Genomic DNA, 21,423 nt, shown 5'->3' with positions numbered 1-21,423 from the left:
TTTGATTTGGTGTTGAAATTTGATTTGGATTTGATTTTTTTTTTTTTGGTATTTGGTTTTGGTTTAGCACACAACATGAAGGTATCGAGCCACAGCAACAGAGTAGGACAGTACACAATTAATTGACAGGACAATAAAAAAGAAATTAAAAGACAAAAATGCGTTTCGTTAACGAATTGATCAAACTTTGATATTGCTTAACAATTGGTAATAATTTTTTTGTTTAGATTTACTTTTAGCATACCTAAGGTGGAGATTTGTACTTTCATAGCTTAGTGAACCAAAGACAAATCAAACGGAAATGGAAACAAAACGGAAATGGAACGAAAACGACACGCTGAGAAACAAGTAACGCAAAATAACACATTTGACGAACACACTTAGTCGGATGATGAGACGAAGACGAAGACAGAGACGGAGGCGGAGATCGGCAGACATCTTCGGGGCTTGACTGACATATCATCTTGGTTGGTTTAGTATGGTTAGTTGGTTAAATGCGGAACGGAACGAAACGGAACGAAATGATAACGAAACGATTGGGGGAACGGGGGAATCATCGGAACGGAAACGGAAACGAAAGAGAAACTCAAAATCAATTTCGCTCCTCGGTCATCCTCAGTTTTGGGGAATCCTCTCCTCTTGGTCTTGGCATCGGCGCAGTTCTCTTTTTTGTTTTTACTTTTTTGGGGGGTCTTCAAATCAGAATCGAAATCATAGCAACAACTAAAGAGACACGCTATATAGGTAATATATAGATACAATGACAGACTGTACTTCGCTTAAGAAACCAAACGAAAGCAAATTAAATTTAAAGTTAACTATCGGTAATGTAACTAGGTCTGTTCTTAGTTATACACTCGATCTGATCGATCACTTACTTATCGATGGAGGCCTAACTTTGAGAGATTTTTTATATCATTTGTTTTTGGTTATATTTTATATTTTGTATATATTTCTTTTTTTGGGGTAAGACGAACACAAGGAGGTTTAACACTAGACAACACACATACTCAATGAAGTGCTATCATTATATATTCGCTTTTCTCATAATGTTCTCATCAAATAGTTCTGATTTTTCTTTGCTCCATGTAGAGTTCGAGAGAATGAGAGAAATGAGGCGGCAAGAAAGGAATGGAAATGAAAAGGACAGCAGGATCAAGGATCCCACGACTCCAAAACTCAGGAGAATCAACCAAAGGAAAAAAGTATGGTTTTTTTAGTCGAAAAAAAAAAAACAAACAATGGAAATAGATATTATTTTCGGGTTTCTTTCTTTTGCGCTGGAAGTAGTCATCATCAGCGTCTGATTCTTCGCATTGGCTTGGCATTTCCCAGGCGGGCAAGAAAAGAAAAAGCTCAAACTAGGAAAATGTCATTTCGTTTTCCTCCTCTTTTTTTTTTTTTTTGTTTTGGGAGAAATCAGGAGAAATAAGGATCCACAAAACTGATATATAACATAACGAATCGATATGGAAACGGAACGGTTGGGAAGAGAACTCAGAGGAACGAGAAAAAAGAAAACTTTGAAAATTCAACATTTTCACTTGAGATTCTCACATTCTCATCTCAATATTATTTTTTAGTGTTTTTTTCTTTTTTGTTTTCAGCGCATAAATGATAGACTCATTGAGGGGAGAGAGGCGTTCGGGATTGTGGGAATGTGAATGGGTTTAGATTTTCATTTCTTTTGCTTCTTCTTGATTTTTCTTTTTTCGACTGATTGATTGATTGAGACTACTGGCAGTGTGTTTAGTTGAAGTTGGTATAAAACATAAACAGATTCTTTTTTTCATTTTCTTTTCGTTTTGTAAAGCATAAAGTAAAAATATTTGCATATATGTATATATAGGTGGTCAGATAGGCCATGGGTATCTAGTATCTGGTATCTGGTTATATACACATATATACGCTTCATATAGAATAAATTTGAGCTTTTTCCCTTCATTGCACCCGTAAAGCTTAAAGAATAATCACACAGAACCGAAAACGGAAAAAGTTCAAACGCAATTCCAATGAAAAATTTCTCAATCGCAGATCGAAACGTCCCCGTATATACATAGATACATATATATTCAAGATATACGCGGGACACTCGCTGTCTGCAACTCAAAAACGAAACTCAAAAGATCAAACTGGAAACGAAAAAGATTTGAACTCAGGTAGGAAACTCAAGAGTCGCTCAATGGCAGGCCCTCTCATTTTAAATATATATATATATATGGTATATATATGGTCATTTTGGAATCCCTGCGCACTAAGAGTCAGACGCATACGTATATGTATATATAGGCTATACAGATATAGGGGCGCTACGAGATAGTTCTTAATTCTAGGGCGAATCACTTACTTCTCGCTGTACTCGTCCATGTGGGCGTATGACTGCACCGAGTTCTCCTCGATCAAAAATTTGACCCTCTGGTAGAAGGATGCGGTCACCGAGGGCGGTTGTTTTCGCAGCAGGACCTCCACGGGATCGTTGGACGATAGGCACATTATGTGCTCCGAGCAGGCGGGATGTGAGCAGCACTCGCTGTCCGAGCAATCGGTCATTCCATCTATATAAAATACAACATTATCAGGATCAGGATATTGAGGATTTGAAAGAATGACACCTCTGTGGGTTACGACTAATTGCTATGCTTTTTAAACCAGATTTCTATACTTCTTTTTCCAACTTACCGCCATCATTGTCGATATTATCCTTGCAGTTCAGCTCCAGTGCGATGGAGCAATCACTTCCGGCCCATCCTTCAATGCAATCGCAGCGATATTCGCCATTTTCCAGGGTACACTGCCCATGTCGAGAGCAACCATTTTCGCAGCCAGCTGGAGGTATTTAAGTGGTTTGTAAATTAATATGGTTAAGTCGCATATCGATGTTGTATCGTTGTGATACCGGATGCTCTAAGTCTTGTATTTCTATTACTGAACAATATGATTTCGAGCGACTTGACACGCAATCGAATTGGCTTTTGTATGCCATTTTATTTAACGGTCTGGTATTTTTGTGCCAATGCCTTGCTGTAATTAAGAGTAAACTGTCCGGATCGAGTGGCGCTTCAAATTGAATGATAACACCCTGCCCATTGCCATTTGCACGGGTATTTCCATTTAAAAACCCAAACCCAAGCCCCAGCTACGTTGGATTCCCGTGCTCGGCGAGTCAACATCATGAATATAAAAATAATGTTGATGTTTGCTCTCACTCTCAGTGGCAGTTAACCTTTGGCAGAACACTCGGCGAAATGTTGGGCAAACATAAAAACCCAACGAAACGTAACCTAACGATAGATGATTTGGCCCCATTTTTACGTTTTCTGCCTTCCTTCTACTTCTTTTTTTTTGGCTTTATTTGTTTGTGCCACGACAGCATTTGACGCAAAGTTAATGTCACTTGACATGTGTCATTTGCGAAATGGGGTAAGGTAGCAGCAACGCCCTCCTTCCTTTTTGGCCCTTACACACCATTTCGATGGTAAAAAAAGAAGAAAGGGGCCTGCTAACTCAGCTTCCGGCATGTTAAAAAGTTTGCGGCGCATAAAATGACTTCCCTGGTTGTTACTGCCTTCCTGTTTACGAGTAGCCCCCTCTCTTTCCGCCACCATCGTGCCGTCTCTTTCCGTTCGAGTGCGTGTTTGTGTGCACATATTGGCAATAACTTCAAGTGTTCTTGCAAATATTGAACTCCCGGGACGGCAGAAACGGGGGAATATGTCAAATCTGTTGACTGGATTAGACCTCGAACTTTGGAGAACTATAAAAACCCCGGCGAAATTGCCAACTTTACTGCATACAAACCTGATTTTAGTTGAACGAAAACCGAATAAACGGCACAAAGTTGTACTTAATATTTAAAACCACCAAAATCAATCAAAACAACTGTCTGGACATTTTTAATGCAAAATAAAAAAAAAAAAACACTAAGTGTTTGTTTTTTAAAAACAGTTTTACAACTGAAAAATATAAAATATCTGCTACTCCCTTCGAAAATTCCGCAATATGAATGTCCAACATCGCTTTGGAAAATATTTATATAAATATAAACCGATTTACCAACCGAAATGAAATGTGAATTCATTATTAACCTTGTATTTTTTGCCATTCATATTCCCATTACATGTTTTTTTTATTTTAGAGTTCAAGCTGCACTATTTTCTTTCTTTATTGTATTTAACACAGCAATGTCTGCCATTGGCTTTTTACCAACCATTTACAGGAACCTCCCTGTTTGGCTTTTTCGCCCTCTGCGCAGCTTATTTCCCCTCTATTTTATCACTTTCGGCGTACAAATCCCTCGTTTTTTATGCCTGGCCATTCAAAAAATTGTTGTAATCTCCCCAAACACACTTCTGCACATATTTTACAATCCATAATAAAACCCCAGCTAGCAAGAAAAAAAAAGAAAATGCCGGGGCAGAAAAAAAGAGAATCGGCGATGGGAAAAACATTGTAAATATTTGAATGAGACGACGGGTTATAGAAAAGGGAATAGAACTGGATGGCACGGGGTTTGGGCAACTAAATGTAACTACTACTATCAACTATGCATGGGGCTTTCGGGTGTCTGTGCACCTAGAAACTCCCCATTTTGCCCCCCGAGGAGGGCCAATCGAGTGGAGCTTTCGGTGGCGCGTAATTCGCTGGAAATCTCTGTTTCGAATTCAATCAACTATGCCGCATTGAAGTCGCCGTCTGAAAGGTCTAATCTGTGCAGAGACCCTCCTTTTGTATGCACCCCGCCCAGTTTTTCGTCTAATCTGCACTGTCTTCTTTTTGGCAAATTTCTAGCTAAAAATATGAAGGTAAAAATGAGACTATCAACCAATAACTATATATAGTTGAGCAGGAAAGAAAGCTTAAAAATCTGTTGTATCTTTACGAAATATATACATTTTGTATATATAAAGCTAATCTAAAAAGTGAGGTTATATTGAAATATGCCTGTTTGTTACTTATAGGCGACAACTCTGCGGCAAAGTCGTTAAGTACTTTCTAAAAATACGAGGCCCTCAGCCAGACACAGATACCATATAGTATAGCAGATAGCCCCCCTTTTCACTCGAATCGATTGAAAGAGTGTTTCCCAGGGGACAAAAGCAGGGAGGGGGGAGGGGACCACCAAGATTGCTTGTGACTCTGAATGACGTCGGAAGTTTTATTGGTTTTGCACACGTCAACGAAATGCTGATCGCGGGTAGGGGGTGGTTTTAGCCCCCCCCAAAAAGGGGGCTTGTAATGGCATTACATGCATGCCTGCGCTGCCGCCGCCGCCGCCAGGGGGCGCCACACGTTTGAATGTTTTTGTAACATGACTGTTTGTTTTTAAAGTTTTAATCACTGTCAATCGATAGCTACTTATCATGCTGCAGTGCCGGCTTTTCGTTCTAGGGAAAAGTCGTATCCTGCTGCTGCTCCCTGTCATTGGTGTTGTTTTTTGGTTGCGTTGCCTTAAACAACATGGTTAAGTCATGGCGGCAAAACTGTCAAACGCACTTCCAGCCAAAAAAAAAAATAAAAGCTGGGGATATAGTAAGCAACAAATAAAGCAGGAAAATCGCAAAAGAGGGGGAAATCAAAGGGTTTGGAACGTTGCAAAACTGAAGTGGGTAGCAAATGGCGTAAACATGTACAAAATACTTTGGTGCATCGACTCCTGCCAGCGAAGAAAAAAGCCCGAAAAAAAATCGGGATTGATTAAAAGCACGCCAGCAACGTTGGCAAAAAAAAAAAAGGAACTTAAAAACAGCCACGACAGCAGCTACATTGACAGTGGGCGGGGGCGGTACCGGGGGCGTGGCAGCTGCAGAAAACACCGCAATGTTGCTGTTGTAAAGTAACTGTCTGTACTGCCTAGAATTCGGCAACTGCCAAAAAGGAAATTGCTAAGATTTTGAAGTTGAGCTTTAATTTAACGTTTTATCATGCTATCATGATGAGTTACTGATTCTAAAAGTGACCCTACTATAAGTACATATTTTCTTTTGAGTTTTAACACACTTTTTGTGTCAGTGTACAAATCTCGATTCTAAATTCCAGTGAACTTACGCAGTGTGCAGTGACGACCATTCCATCCTTGGGAGCAAACGCAGGTGCCATTTTTGCATTGTCCGTGTTCCGAGCAGCGGGAATCGCAGGGCAGCTGGTCACACAGGTTGCCCGTCCATCCGGAATTGCAGCGGCATTTTCCGGACTCACACACTCCGTTCCGGCCGCAATCCAAACTGCAGACGGCTGAAAAAAAAGCAAAATACAAATATTGAATCAGACATGGTTGTATTATTTTAGGAACTTTAGGTGAATACTATTAAAGTGTTTGTTTAAATATGACATTTGTCATCGGTTTCCGTATTTCTTTTTTTTCTCTTCTAGTTCTCTACCATCCAATTTTCATAATTTTCCATGTGCGCATTTAAATTCATTAAAGCTTCTGCTCCGCTGGCTCCTTCACGTAAAGTGGCCGGAGTGAAAGGCGTTGGGGTGTTGGTAGCCATAAAAACAGCATTATAAATGTTACATTTACGTGGTGGCACACTTTGCTAACAAGACCCATACCATTTCCATCGAGCATCCCCTCGTCGCTTTTCCGTTTTTCTCCTAAAGATGTCGCTTTTTCTCGACTCGACTGCGGAATTTTCGACTGGGAATGGTCAACGGTTCTGGTTCATAAGTTGGTTCATAGGTTGCTTGTACGATTTCTTCATGGATATTGATTCAGCGAACATGACTTGGTTGGCTTAATAATATGAAAAGGTCCTGGCACTTTAAGGATTGAACAAGGAAAGCTGGTAACTGAAAAGCTCGCTTTAAAGTCAGTCAGCCAAAAATAACTTCATGTTTTATTTAAGCTTTATCTTGGCCAAAATTTTGAATTATTAATTTTTCATTGCATTGGTTCGGGCTTTTCTTGTTTTTCCGCTTTCCCCCCAACCAGCTTTAATTTATGGTTTAGTTCATAATCTCGTTTTTCGGGGGTTGCTTTACAAACCCATGACTTTTGTTAGCAAGCGTAAATTTATTTTATTTGCTAAAAGAAAGAGAGAGATAGAGACAGAGAGGGCGGTCGGTGGCAAAGCCAACCTGCGTATTAAATAAATAATGAATTTTTATGAGACTCTGCTTCATTACGCCGGGAGGAGTCGTCAACTTGGTTTCCCGACTGAGGTACTATATACATATATATATATGTATCCGATATAGTATGCACCCCAGTCCGCTCATTTTCCTCCTTCTGGTGCTAAAAAGTTAAGCAAATTAGGAGTACGTGTCCTTTGGCCTTCGGTGGCATCGTAAGCCGCTTGTTTTATTGAGCCCCTGCCCCGAAATTTTCCACCGATTCTCTGCTGATTTCCCTGCTCTCAACCACGCCGGATGATTATGGACCTCGGCCGTGGGCCTAATTGGAAGCTCCGGCTTTATGGCTCAGCATTCCATTCTAATTTCGGGTTTAGTTGTGGCCATAAAACATCATCATATTCGGTGGAGTGGCACCGGCGGAGTCTGGCTCCATATCAACTGACAGATCTCGTGAGTGATTGCCCTTCTATGTGTACCTGATTTTCCGACCGCCACTTTATGGCCACTACATAAAATACCCTGTATATTAGGGGTAGACCATAAGGCTACCGCTTGCTAATCAGGACTTGGTGACCCAAAATATCTGTTGTGAAGCTCATAGTTTGCTAATTTAAAAGTGGAATTTTTTCTTAGGTTAACCCTTCAACATTGTAACAATATATATCTAAATGAAATAATATCGTGGCCCAACACTAAGTAGCGGGGTTTTCTTCATAACTTGGCCAAAAAAGGAGGTAAAGCTAAAGTAAAGACAGTTTTGTGCTGCTAATAAACATGCCTAACTATCCCTATCGCAATTTTTATGATTTTCGAAAATCAAAATTTTTACAAATTTTCGCGTTTTTTATAAGGGGTACCATCATCAAAATTTGCAAAAAATGGGAACCTTGTGTATCTTCCAGGTTTTAACACAGGTGGATAGGGAATTTCGTTACGACTTCAACGAGGTATCGCATTCCAGTTTTGGACAACTATTTGTTATTATTTCAGCACAAAGTCTAGATAGTTTGTATCAAATATTTTCAGTTTTCAGTTCAACATTTTCTTTAATATTTTGTAGTGTATGGAAACAATGAGGGCAAACATTTTAAACACAGTTACTAGCGACTGTTAAGGACATATTTGGGTTTAAGGATTACAACTCACCTTGGGAGCAATCGGGGCCCGTCCAGTGGCGCTCGCACACACATTGTCCCGTTTCCAGATCGTAGGTTCCGTGCTCGGAGCAGCCGGGCAGGCACTGGTACACCTGCTGGTCGATCGTGCCGCAATCCTCGCCCTGCCATCCGGCCTTGCAATAGCATTGTCCGGCGACGCAGGTGCCGTGTCCGGAGCACAATGGATCCAGGCAGTCGTCTTCATATCCATCATCATCATCATCAGTGGGTGCGGAAGTGGGTGGTTGTGGTGGTGGTCAGAGGTCACAGGTCAGCATTTGGTGGTTTTGGGGAAGAGAGCACAAAACGATTGTTAGTCAACACACAAAACAGACGAGTGGCATATGGGTACAGTGAATAATGCGTAGGATGGACATGTGTAGGCAATCTCTATCACTTTATACTGACTATTTATAGTGGAAATGTATTTATATTATGTTTAAGTAATATATTCTCTAACAATAATTCTTAGCCCTGTTTCTATCAGCGAGTTTCTACTGTTTTTAACGAAAAAAAAGAGTTCAGGGGCAGTAAGAGCGGAAATGTATATGTATATATATTTGGAGGGGCAGTGAAATCGTGACAGTCGTGGCTAAACAAAAAGCTTTCCGCCATGAAGGACTCTTCCCCTCTCGCTCCATCTCTTTCTGGGCGCCTCCCTCTCGCTCCCGCCGGCACGCATACATGCACACATGACATGATTAGTATGTTGGACACGTACAAAAGTGGTCATTAAAATGAAATTCCAGTTTAGTTCAAGTTGGTAATTTTGCGCAGTTGTTGCAATTTTTCTTTTGGCCCGCTTTGTTCAGCTTTTGTTTGTTTTTTTCCCGTTCGTAATTTTTTTTTGGTTGGCTTTTGGCCATGCTTTTCCGCCCACTTTTCCTGTGGCCTCCTGGTATTTTACTTTTCCCTGCATGTGTATGAGAAATATGCTTCCAACATATAAATTCGATTTTATACGTTTTATGTTTGCTCAACGGGCTTTCGTTCTTTTTTTCCCCTGTGTCTTGGTTTATTTTTTGTTTGTTTGGTCCTGTTTCTGTTTCGGATTCTGTTTGTTGTTTGTCCTTGTTTGTTATCACATGCCAAGAGTCCGATGCACACATACACAGGCACACTCAGTGCGTTGTTGCATGTTGCATATTTCATAAGTCATTTTTTGAGCCATTCTGCCATGGGGTATATTGCTTTTATGGAATTTACTTTCAGATCCATAATTCAAATTCATCAATACTTTTAAAATGCCGGTTTGCGATTTCTTTAACTTAAATATATTTGTGCCTTGTTCGTACAATATTCGACAACTTTTGGCTGCATCCTAAAATTCGTTTCGATTTCAGTGTCTGCTTTAAGGCTAATTCAAAGTTATTTGACCAAAAAAATAAAATATGTATAAATAAAATGAAAAACAAGGCAAAAATTGTTGGCATTTCTTTGCCTTTCCCTTTGTCAATTTAAGGCCCACACACAAAAAGCGAGGACAGAATATTTTTGGCCAAAAGAAGTGCAGACGACGGTGTCGTCGGCATAATAACTGAAATATTTTGGCATCCACTTTGGGGCAGCCACCCGCTCATCCGCCCATCCGCCCATCTCCGCCCACTTGTCCTTGTCCGCTGGCCTTATCGGCCAGTGTCAACATGGCCCGGAACCGAGAGGCTGGCTCCAAATTGCAAACAAGGCAAATAAATAATTTTAGCATTTTTATGCCAAGTCAGCAGAAAGCTCACACTCGCCAGACATCAAAAAAAAGTGTGTCCCTTATCTTTCAATTCCACCTATAGTTTAAAAGTTTTCAGCAAATACATTATCTATTCCAAATTTTTTGCACAAGGCCCTAAAAAGTAAGCTGAGTCTTTAAGAGTGAACCAATGCAATAATATCTTTAGATATTTCGGATATCCCGGTATATTCAAGGCATTTTCCATTAGTTTATTATTATTTTTTTTAAGTGTATTTGTGGGCTAGTCCTTGACACTTACGTTGATCGCAGTAGGGTCCTTTCCAGCCGCGCTCGCAGTGGCACTCGCCCTCGATGCAGCGTCCGTGGCTGGAGCAGTTGGGCACCTCGCACTCGCCCACCGGAATGTCGCACTCGGCGCCCTTCCAGCCCTCCTCGCAGTGGCACACTCCTCCGCCGTAGTGTCCATGAGCCGAGCACAGAACCGGACAGACGCCTGGAAGAGCAGAATGGAAAATGCGGTGAGAACAAGGGGAATGAATAAGGGAACAGTGGTTCAAGGGCCAAAAGCTGAACCCAAGTGATATTTGAAAAGTATTTTCTTGGCCAAATTAGTATGCTCTTAAGCATTACTTACTCTTGGAGCAGTCCACGCCCTGGTAGCCATCGATGCAATCGCACTTGCCCAGATAGCAGCTTCCCCTGCCGGAGCAATCGTTGGGGCATGTGGTACTGACGCCCTCGGCCTCCTCGGCCAGCAATGATACGGAATGGGCCACCAGTTCGTCATTGTAGACGGATATGAACCACAGGCCGGTGTCCAAGTACTGCAGCAGGGATACGTTCACCGTCATGGCATCGACATCCAGAGCGGGCAGGCCATCGCCAGCGGATCGTTTGTTCACCCAGTGGCTCTGGGGCTTGCCAATCCGCTGCAGATGCTGTTTGGCCGTATCGAGGGGTGTCTCCACATCGTACGACTCGCTGGAGTCGAAGCTGCGGCTCTCGTCCTGTTCCGAGTCCTGATCCTGAGCCGATTCCGCACTCTGGTCCTTGTCCTGGCGATACAGCTCCACATCTTGCCCAGTTGTGGTGGCATTCGCGGAGCTGCGTCGATGTCTCAGGTGGCTATCCAGTCGTCCGCCCTTGATGAACTCCACAAAATCGTGTTGCGTCACCGAAGGCGCCACATTGCGGCGCGAATAGACCGCAAAGTGTGCGCCCCAGGGCAAAGTGAAATTGAAGCGAATGAATGCGGGATGTTTGTTGCGGAATTCCAAGGTCCAGAACTGGTAGGCGGGTATGGTGGCATGGTAGGCCTCGTTGAACTCCTTCAGCTCCACCACACCGCCCAGTTGCGGCTGCAGCGCCTGATGGTGGTGTCCATTCAAGCCGCCACCCGGTTGCTGCATCAACTGGCCACCCAGTCCGCCATTCAGTCCACCATTCATCATGCCACCGCCGCTCAGGCCAATCCCGCCAACACCACCGGGCAGTGCGCCACCGTAGGTCAGCTGGTGGTGATCCTGCAGATGGGTATTGGTCGCGTCCAGCGGTGTCAGCGGCTGGTTGATCGAGTGCGGCTGCTGCTGCTGCAGCAGCAACTGCTGCTGGATGCCCGAGTTGCTGCCTCCGCTGCCCGCCGACGGGTTCATCAGTCCGTGTCCATTCTGGCCGTGGTCCGAGGTGCTGGTCTGGATCGATTCCTCCGTGGGGAAGGCCGTGGCCACGCCCTTCTCATTGGACTTGGCCAGTCCGCCGCGCAGATCGTGGGGCTGTGACTTGACGTCCTGGACTAGGATGCAATTGGTGCTGTCCATGTTGGGTTTCATCGAGCTGACAGCTGCAAGAGGCAAAGAAAATTTCATTATTTTTATTGTTTAGTTTATTGAATATCTAACGTGCTCAATTAGTCAGATCTTACAGATACAACTTATTGAGTATATGTAGGTGTTGTTTCATCTTATCTGCCGACAGAAAGTGCAATTAAAGCTTTTGAGATTATGAGACACATCGCTCGTTCGGAATACCCAAGCAAACTATATCCTTCTGTTTTTGGCTGTGCCCCTTGGCTGGATTTTCGATTCGGCTTGGCCAAATGTGCGCCCATAAATCGACAGACAGAGAGGGATATAGCCAGCCGGTTAGCAGGCTGAGCGGGGAGAGGGAAGGGTAAGCGAGATGGCCACAGTGCTGGCCATAAATCTGGTCCTCATGCTGCCATTTTGGCCAAGAGAATCGCAATAATGTCTTCTGTGGTGCTGTAGTTGGTGGCTTCAGCTGCTGCACCGCCCTGTTTTTCACACATAAATTTTGGCATCATATTTTAACGCCATATTAATATGCACACGAGTATAAATCAAAAACTACTGCCGCCCTCTCCGCTGACCCCTTGACCCTTGCTCACACACGCACACGCTCAGACACTTACACACTAACATACACACACAGACACAAAGTGGCCGTTGTTAACACGTTTGCATTTTGCTGCTGGAAAACGGAGCGGAAAAAAAGGACCCCTCCCGGCTATCGTTTATCGATAACTATGGCCGGCGATTTATGGCCATTGGCAGTGGGAATGCGGCGCCAGCAGGTCCTGGCCACCAGGACATCGAGAAAGGAGGGCTGGCGAATGATTGAAGGACTCGCTGGAACGCACAGCTTGGGCGAACAAGGGTTAAACAAGTCTGGAATGAGCGCTTCCCACGGTAGAAGGATAAGTCTACGCCTTTCTTTAATCTTGCCTTAAACTATTATTTCGTTAAACGATATAAGATTCTAGATTAAATGTGCTACTTAATTTTTCTAACATTTTAACAGATCCAAAAATAAGTTCTAACATAAATAGCCGGAACTTGCAATAATCACTTTGCACATTAGAGCGGAATTCCGTAGAAACTAAATCCCGTGCGAGCAATTAACCTTGCCACATTTATATCGATTGAAATTATGTTAATGGGGCGCATTATATGGACGCCACATATACGAGCATTAGTGTGTGTACAGTGCGGACTGCCACAAGCAAACGTTTTGGGGACGAGAGAGCGTGTGGATCATAAATATATGAGTAATGGCTGCAAATGCTGTCGGTTTGCTGGCTTGTTGTTTATTCTTAGCCCAATTCCAATTCGGGACACTTGACAGGACACACAAAACATTTCGTTGACATGTAAACTAATGCACCCCATTCCCATCGATAAACTGGTCAGAGTCCTCTGAAAAGGAACAATGTATACTTATATATATGGCGGGTATCATTAATAAATTAAGAGCTCGGCCCAGTTGGTTCTATTAAGTTAACAAGCTTTTCATTCGAGTGTCCTGTCAGCCCGCACCATCGCCAAATACAAGACCCTTGATGGTGGGAAGCTTCCTTGAAATTGGTTGGGTTTCCCTTCCGCTCGATTCTAGTCGATTCGATTCGATTCGATTCGGGTTTCCTTCACTTCGCGTTGTTTTTCGTTCACCAATTAAATTTGATTACAATTTGTTGCCCCATACCGAGACACCCACCCGACTTACATCCATCACCACCCCCACGCTTTACTCACGCTAATGGTTATTTAGTTGGTTTTTATATTCCTCAAGAGGAAGCCAAGTAAACGTGGTATAGATTTTATTTCAGCTCTGTAAGTCAAGTAGCATACACGGAGAAAATGTTGGGAACAATATAAAAAAAACCTTATGATGTGATGTGCATAAATCTATACTTTCGATAGAGAATCAAAGTATTATAGTATTATAGACATTTTGCCAACTTGCAAGCTGACACTCTAGGTGGGCAAATCTTGTTTAGAAATCACACTTGATATGATCAAAAATTAATTACCAGCTGATAGTTTTTTTTTTTTTTTTTGTTTCCTGCTCATCAACATTTGTGCTGCACATCATTAGTGTGACACATGTCGCCCAGGTTTTTCCTCAATATTCATGCCCTCACTAATTTATTTTTTTAAGCATTTTCCTAATAAACCCCATCCATGTGGGTGGGCGGGTGTTGTGGGTGTTGTGGCACTCCCTTGGCTTTATTTTTAGACCCACTCGAGTTCTGCTCCAGTTGCTGCTGGCTCAAAGGGTGTGCAACGGATGTGTTCGATTAATTATTTCCGCCCTTCGTCCGGGAAGTGGGCAATAAACTTTAGAAGGAGCAGAAGCTCCACTTTCGAATCCTGGGCGTCGTCATGAATAAAAGAGTTCTTGTCCTCGTTCTCGTTCTCGTCCACTTTCTTCTGTCCTCCCGCCTAATGAGACACATCGTCAGGCGTTTTGGACCAGGACCAGGACTAGGACGACTAGCACTAATTGCTCCTGCCGGGCTGGAAAACTGAGAGAGGAGAAGCGCCGAAAAACCATGTCCAAACGTCCAGTGTCAGGGTCAGGCAAAAGTTACAACCGGCTGGGAAATTTATGAAACATTTTCTTAATTGCACTTCCTTAAGGAAAATAATTTATTTAAACGACATGCGCACACCTTTTTCGGAGAAAGGCGAATGGAGCACGCCCAGCGGCCATTACAGTTGAAAGTGACAAATGTCCTTTTGCGTTTTGCGTGTGTGTGTGTGTGTGCGTGAGTGTGTGTGTGCCGGCGCTTGTATGCGATGTAATTTAAATTGAAATGTCTTTCGATATGCTTGTTTTGATGGCGATTTTAGGCAAATTGTTTGCGGCCTACGCATTAATTGAAACCATCTAGCTTGTTGTTTTCCTCCTATTTTTCCGCCAACATTGTTCTTCGGTCTTTTCCTCTGCTAATTGACTTTCTTTGTTGCGGTTGTGCGTGACGTTCGCATTTCCGGTTGATTGGCCTACCCGACGCCCTCTTCCTGCCACGCCCAGCCGCCCAGTGTCCAGTATGTTTTTACCATGTTTTTGCAGCCCTGAAAAGGAAACACGAAATGCGAGCAGGACAATTTCCGAGTGCTTTGCATAATTCGTTAGGCGCAAAAGGAAACCGCAGAAAAATGAACAATTCCATTCACTAATTGGCAGCTCGGTACAGTGAAGCCCCCCATCGATCGAACGATTCTAGTGCATTTGACAGGACACATTGCGGTTGACAAGGGGGGCTTTGGCATTTGTCTATCCCGAAATTGAAAAATAGCCAGGGCAAAAGTCAATTACTGCGAAAGAAGTCATGGAAGTTCATGTGCCCACAAAGCAAAGAAATGTGCGAGTAAATTGATTCAAAATCATGCAAGAGAAAAGCATTTGCTCCAGCATGAATATTTTCCGAATTCATTTTAATTGTGGAGCATATCCAACTAATATTCTGCAAAGCTAAAATATAAAGGTGAAGTTTCATTTTATATACTTCATACTTTTCGACAACTTTTGCAGCTAAGTTGCACTGGATTTTCTTCGATTTTCCCTCGCAAAAAGCCCGAAATGTATTTTCAAATCAGATGCAACTCCAACTATTTGGCCGCACCTTCCGTTGACCCTCGACTACTTAAGTGCATCCCGGTAATTAGGCGCCCACTCGGTCGGTTAGTTACCTTTCCAGCGGCTAAGACGACATCCTAGTGGCCATAATAACAGCTGGCATAATCCGATTACAGTTGGCTGGGCTAAGGAAACCGGCTGAATATTCCATTGGCATATGCATTTCGATACACTGCATTTTGCGGGATGGGGCAATGGGACTTTGCCCACTGTGCGCATCTAGTTCGCATTTTCCGTTTGGGTTCGGAAAATGTGGGCGTGGCTCTGGCTGGGATAACCGCAACACAGAGCCAAAGGCAGCAACAAATTAAATTTCCAGCAAACCGCAACGCAAAGTGAAATGAAAATAAAATCGCATAAACTACAAGGCCAGCTGCTGTAAATGACAACGCCGATAAGATGTTAAAGGGGGTCAGTTGGTGGGTTTTTCTACGGATTTTCCAGGGTGGTCAGGCCAATATATATGTATGTATGTATATCCAAGTATATATAGAACGGAATGGCAAATAAAAGCTGTACGGAATAAGCCCCATGGGGTCATTGCAGCAGTTATATATAGCACAGTAAGTGCAATAGCAAAGGCAAAAGCAAAACCAGGAGCAAAGGCAGTAAGGCATGCAACCACACACAGCTGGTGGTGCATGGACGTAGCCAGGGGGGTTTGCAGCAGAGCAGGTTGGACGCGTCCAGGGGAAGGGAGGGGAGTTTGGAGCACTGGAGTTTCAACACAGATGGATGCACGAACGCACTTGGCCAGTTGGCGTGGCCAGGAGCACAGTGAGAAACAAGTGGCACTCAATGGAAAGCATATTTCTTTATATTAGGTATCTAAGATATACTTAATCTTATTTAAATTTTGTTTTAATTTTAATAATAATTTTTTAAGGTTAAAATCGAGTGAAGTATAAAATCTCTTTCAGTTCCTTCTTTTTCTGACCGTGTATTCTTGAGGGGGGAAACAAGCCATCGGAACGGGGGGCGTGGCCGGCCTCCATCTGTCTGTGAAACAGTGCATATCGAATGAGTTTCCGATAGTTATCTGCTTAAAAATCGATTAACCTATTTCCGATAACTACTGCAATGCGCATCCTGAAAGGGCCAGCTGCCAGTCAAGCATATTAACTGTTGTCCGTCTGTCGGTCGGTCTGTCTGTCTGGTCCGCTGTCTCTTTCGCACTGGGACTTGCTGTCCTGCTTCGATGCTCCTGCTGCTCCTGCTGCTTTTGTTGTGATAGAAAGTGGCACATTTGTAAATCGCTGGGCAAACATTTATGCAACTTTATGGGCGGCGAATGCTGATGCTTTTGCTTTTGCTGCTGCTGATGCGGTTGCACTTGTCACCGGCTCTCCCCTCTCTTTCCCGCCCGCCCCAGCCTCTCGCTCGCACTCGGCTGACACTGCGGTCGATTATCGGAACAGATATGACAGCTGCATGCAGATCGCTATGTGTGCCTCATACGCAAATGTGCAAATGTGCACTTAAAGCTGCTGTCAGTCGTCATCACTTTTCACAGCCAAAAGTGGATAAGTTTAAAGCATAATACTCGTGACATAAAAAGTTTGCTTTAAAATCTGTAATTATCGGCATTAAAATATTCATAAAATTGTGCACCTCGAGATTTATTTCTTAAATAACTATAAACTATTAAGGCCTTGCATTGATAAGTTTATTGGTTCGTCTGTATCAGAATACAATACAAATTATACAAATTACTCTTGCACGCAATCGCCGCAAACATCTTCCGTTGCGCTGCGCTCATAAGTAGGCAACGAAAAATATTCATTTTATTTTCCCAGCTTTTTGTGCTTATTTGCTCGAAGCCTGAAATCTTCCATCATCATTTGGGGCGGTGGGCGGTGGGAGGCGTGGCAAATGGAGACAGTATGTAAATCAAATTAAAGAGAACAACTCGTGAGGCTGACAAGGCAAACAAGCAAACGCAAGCTGTCTGCCTGTTAATTAACTGACAATGGGCCGCACATATTTGTATATAATTATACAGTTTCCTGAGTGTGCTTGCACATACACACATACATACATATATGCATACATATACGCATGCATATACAAGTGTATATATATTTTAAAATACCCAAACAGCTGGCGCCCCTCAAACCGCAATTGCTGGCTAATTTTATGGCGAAACCCTTAATTAATAGAAAATTATTAAGCAAACACGAAGGGCGAAAAGTTTGACTGCAAAACCAAAATATATACGTATATAAAAATGAGGTAAATTAATTTTTGGTTCACCTGTTCCCCAGTCGGTATCTTAACCCCACAGTTTCTAAAACTATTCAACCATAAAGCGACCCCCAAGCACCCAAACACACACACACACACACACACCCACACACACGCACACAAAAAGCTTTTTACACAAATGAGTTTATGGCGGTTAAGAAACGAGGGGCGCCACAAAAATTAATACATTATTTTTAAAAGATAAATTTCAAGCATGTGCTACTGCTGCTGCCACTGGCTGCCAACAATTAAATCAGTGAAATCCACACGCAGCAGCAGCTCCCCAAAAATGCCAACCACCCCCCCACCCGAATCCACAAAATGTTCACAACTTTTCAACTTAAATTCATTTTGTGCCAAAAAAGGCGAGGGGCGTGGAGTGCGGAGTGTGGAGTGCGGCGGAGGGGAGCGATTGAGAGGGGGCTGCCATGTGCCAAGTGGCATCACATATATTTTTCCCGTGGTTTGTTGTAAATTTGTTTTCGTTCACTTGCAATCCTGTGACACCGCAGCCCCATCAGCAACAACAACAGCAGGAACAACAGCGGCACCAACAACCTTGCCGCCCAAAAACCACCCACCAGCCACCCAAAAAGCACCCACCAAACAAGCCGCAGCTTTTAGCCAACTGTAAATCAGTGCCGCCGTCTCACGAGCAGCTGCTGCTGCTTCTTCTGCGTAGATAATAAATTAAACGCAGGGAGAAAGTGCGAAAATGGAGAGGGAGAGAGAGAGGGGGGCGGCCCGCGGAGAAAGTGCGCAGAGGAGCAGGCAAATAGGGGAAGAAATGAGTGGCTCGAATTGGTAATGAATGGCACTAGCAAAACAATCCGGGAAAAGTCGTGGATGATGATGGAGCAGGAATAAATAATGTTACTAAATAAAAAAAAAATAAGTTATTTGGGCTAATTCTTGGTTTCACAACAGCTTTGATTAGAGCTTTACAATTTAATATAATATATATACTATAGAAGAGATAAATTCTATTAAAGGCATCGCAGAATTTCCGCACTGGTTCGATTTTTGTATGACAATTGTTTAGTGATTTCCGGCCAACTTGTTTACCTGAAAATGTCATGGGAAAACAACGCAAATCACTCACAAAATCCCCTAACAAATTTCGGCACACGGACACAAAAAGGCTTCTTTTTGGTCGCTAAAGTTCAGCCACATAAATTTGAATGCCTTCGCGTAAGATTTATCAAAAAAAAAGAAAAAAACAAGAAAACAACAGAAAAAAAACAGTTGGCAGTTGGAAAACCCCCATCGGAAAAAGTGAGAAGAACCTGGCAGCCCAGATGTCGACGCACAGACGCTAAAAGTGTCCAAAAAGTTGTGCCAATGTTTCACTAGATAAAATGCCGGGGCACAGAGGCCACCACAGGAAAATTTACAGGAAGGGGGGTTTCAGCATGGCCGAAAGGTTGGGGCCAAAAATGGGTGAAAAAAGGGGGTGGTGACTCAGTTTTCCGAGCGGTTTTCTGGGGGATTTTAAGGTGGCTGAGGAGGCGTCGTCATCGTCGCCATTGCCGTCAACGGTTGGCGAGGGCTGACTGCCTGCCAACCGTCAACCCTTTTGTTTCAAATTAAAATTTACATATTTTAATGTGCAAAGTTTTTGCCAGGGCAAAACAACAGCAACAGCAACAACAACGATGTTGTTGGGTGGCCAAAAAGTGATGGTGGACGGGGGGGAAGGGGCATGGAAAGCCAAAGGTTCGCCAGAGCAGAAAAGAGAAATGGGCAAAAAGAATTAAATTGACCTGTAAATATAATTTGGAAGGCAGCACAGCCAGGGACGGCACAAAACGTGTTTAATTATCAAGTTGTAAACAAAAAGCAAAATATATATATATAAAAAAAAAAGAGGAAAACATCAGGAAAAACAGGAATATAAAAGGACGAGCAAAAAACACGAGGGGAAAAAGCATCCTTCGGATGTGGCAAGTGCAACTTGCAAAAAAAGGGGAAAACATTAAAAAGCCATTTTAATATCTGTTGCCAATTCAGGTGAGATTTGCCAGGAAAAGCATAACTTTTGTCATAACTCGTACACGAGGAAATTGTTTTATTTTTCACCAAGCATTAGTTGGAAATTTATCAAAAATTATCTCGAAATGCAATTATACGCGTTTTTAAAGGTTCTTAAGAAGTGCCCACTTCAACTAATGCGAATTAAATCTGTTTGCCGCTAAATCAGCAATAGCTAATTAAATTTTGGGAGCTTCCCAAGATTGTGGGCATATCCTTCAATCATGGATTTTCAATCGATCTGGCGGTTTTTCCGATGCCATCGAACTTTGGGGACTTGCGGATTCTAATTTGCTTGTCAATTGTGCAGGATGCACCACCAGCAGTTGGCACATTTATCAATTAACATTTAGAGCCAGCCGAAGAATTTATACACATATATCATGTGCATACACTGAGAAAAATAATGAAAGGCACTCAGTAAATCTATATTTAATAAATTAATAAATATTGAAGCAGTAAGAATTGAAAACTTTAAAAGCTATCGAAGTCTTGTAATTTAACAAGTTTCGATGGATCATATTGTCAATTGTTTTCTCAGTGTATGGACATGTACGTATGTGTTTACCTAGGCCAATGCTCCGTGTTTCTTAGCTGGCCAAAGTGTGTGTGTGTGTGTGTAAGTTAACACCATTTAACGCTAATGTAATGCAAACACCTTGATGTATTTGCCTTGTTATAGCTTGTTTGTAGTTTGCACTTATGTATACACTGAACGAATATTTGCAAAGGTACGCGCATGTTTGTGTGCGTGTGTGTGTGTGTGCGAATGGGCTTGTGTATTTTTCATTAACTGTGTTGGCATTATCACAATGTCCGATGTTTTTAGCCAGAAGTTCTTACCTGCAAAGTACGCCAACATGGCGGTTAGGACGACGGATACGAATATTAAGGCGATGCTCAAGCATTTCCAGGAACATCGGTGCTGACAGCGTTTATCTATGTGAAACCTGTAAAAATACACATGGAGAAAAGAGTATGATGATGAGATAGCAGCGTTAAGCAAACTGAGCAATGCATTTGTAATTAACAAAAGGGGTGGGGTGGTGCGGGGCGGGGCATTGAGACCGCAAGACAGGAGTAAAGCCACTCGCCTCCATCGCCTCCATGTCCTTTTTGTCCCCCACATATCCCGTACTCTGTCCTGCGGCTTTAGTCGCTTGACATATCACAAGGACCACAGAAACCATCCAACCAAACAAACACGTTTCGCATAGAGCAAGTAAAATCAACGGAGAGCACGGAGAAAAATATACTAGTTTCGCAACAGAAAGGAAATTTAAGCTACAAAATAATAAGAAATAATGAGCTATAGTTTTAATTTGATCATTTGATCTTAATTTATCAGTGAGACCAATGGATGCGCATAAGGCAAGCAGCCAGTGTGAACTGATCGTACAATGACTATTTTTTAATAATAAGCAACTTGAAAATAAGTTAAATTTTCATATTTTTCCCAATGCAAAAAACAAAAACGCTGCGTGGCGCAGAGTTAGTACGCCAATGAGTTTGTCAACTGCTGGCAACAGCTGGCAACTTTTTTAATAAAGCCCCCCAACCGAAAAGGCAACGCATGCAAAATGATGCACAAGACCGAGGACAAGGACCACTGCTCCCAGCTTCCAGGCCAGCGTGCCCCAATCTCGACCCAAAAAAAGGGTGTTAATCACACATACAGCCAGCCAACAAGTCTAAGCCGCCGCAGGCAGAGCTGTCAAGTCTTTCGGCGTGGTCGCCTCTAATTGCGTAAAAGTTGAACGAAACGCTGACGGAGGGAGTTACGAAATTTCA

At 42.8% G+C, this 21,423-nt stretch overlaps 1 protein-coding gene across 7 annotated transcripts in view; it reads right to left on the bottom strand.

Moving 5' to 3' along the window:
• Positions 1 to 21,423, bottom strand: part of LOC6725770 (teneurin-a) — a 198,599-nt gene that overhangs the window by 36,536 nt on the left and 140,640 nt on the right. For all 7 annotated transcript variants that reach the window (XM_039297391.2, XM_044923645.1, XM_039297392.2 and 4 more), the window contains 7 exons: positions 20,476 to 20,582; positions 10,553 to 11,758; positions 10,217 to 10,411; positions 8,221 to 8,430; positions 6,046 to 6,231; positions 2,680 to 2,826; positions 2,348 to 2,555 (listed from right to left, as the gene is read on the bottom strand). In XM_039297391.2, coding sequence (XP_039153325.1) covers positions 2,348 to 2,555; positions 2,680 to 2,826; positions 6,046 to 6,231; positions 8,221 to 8,430; positions 10,217 to 10,411; positions 10,553 to 11,758; positions 20,476 to 20,582 — 2,259 coding nt within the window. The remainder of the gene's footprint in view (positions 1 to 2,347; positions 2,556 to 2,679; positions 2,827 to 6,045; positions 6,232 to 8,220; positions 8,431 to 10,216; positions 10,412 to 10,552; positions 11,759 to 20,475; positions 20,583 to 21,423) is intronic.

This window comes from Drosophila simulans, chromosome X (genome assembly GCF_016746395.2).
Source record: "Drosophila simulans strain w501 chromosome X, Prin_Dsim_3.1, whole genome shotgun sequence".
Classification (NCBI taxonomy): Eukaryota; Metazoa; Arthropoda; class Insecta; order Diptera; family Drosophilidae; genus Drosophila; species Drosophila simulans.
This window is presented reverse-complemented; position numbering and strand designations above follow the sequence as displayed.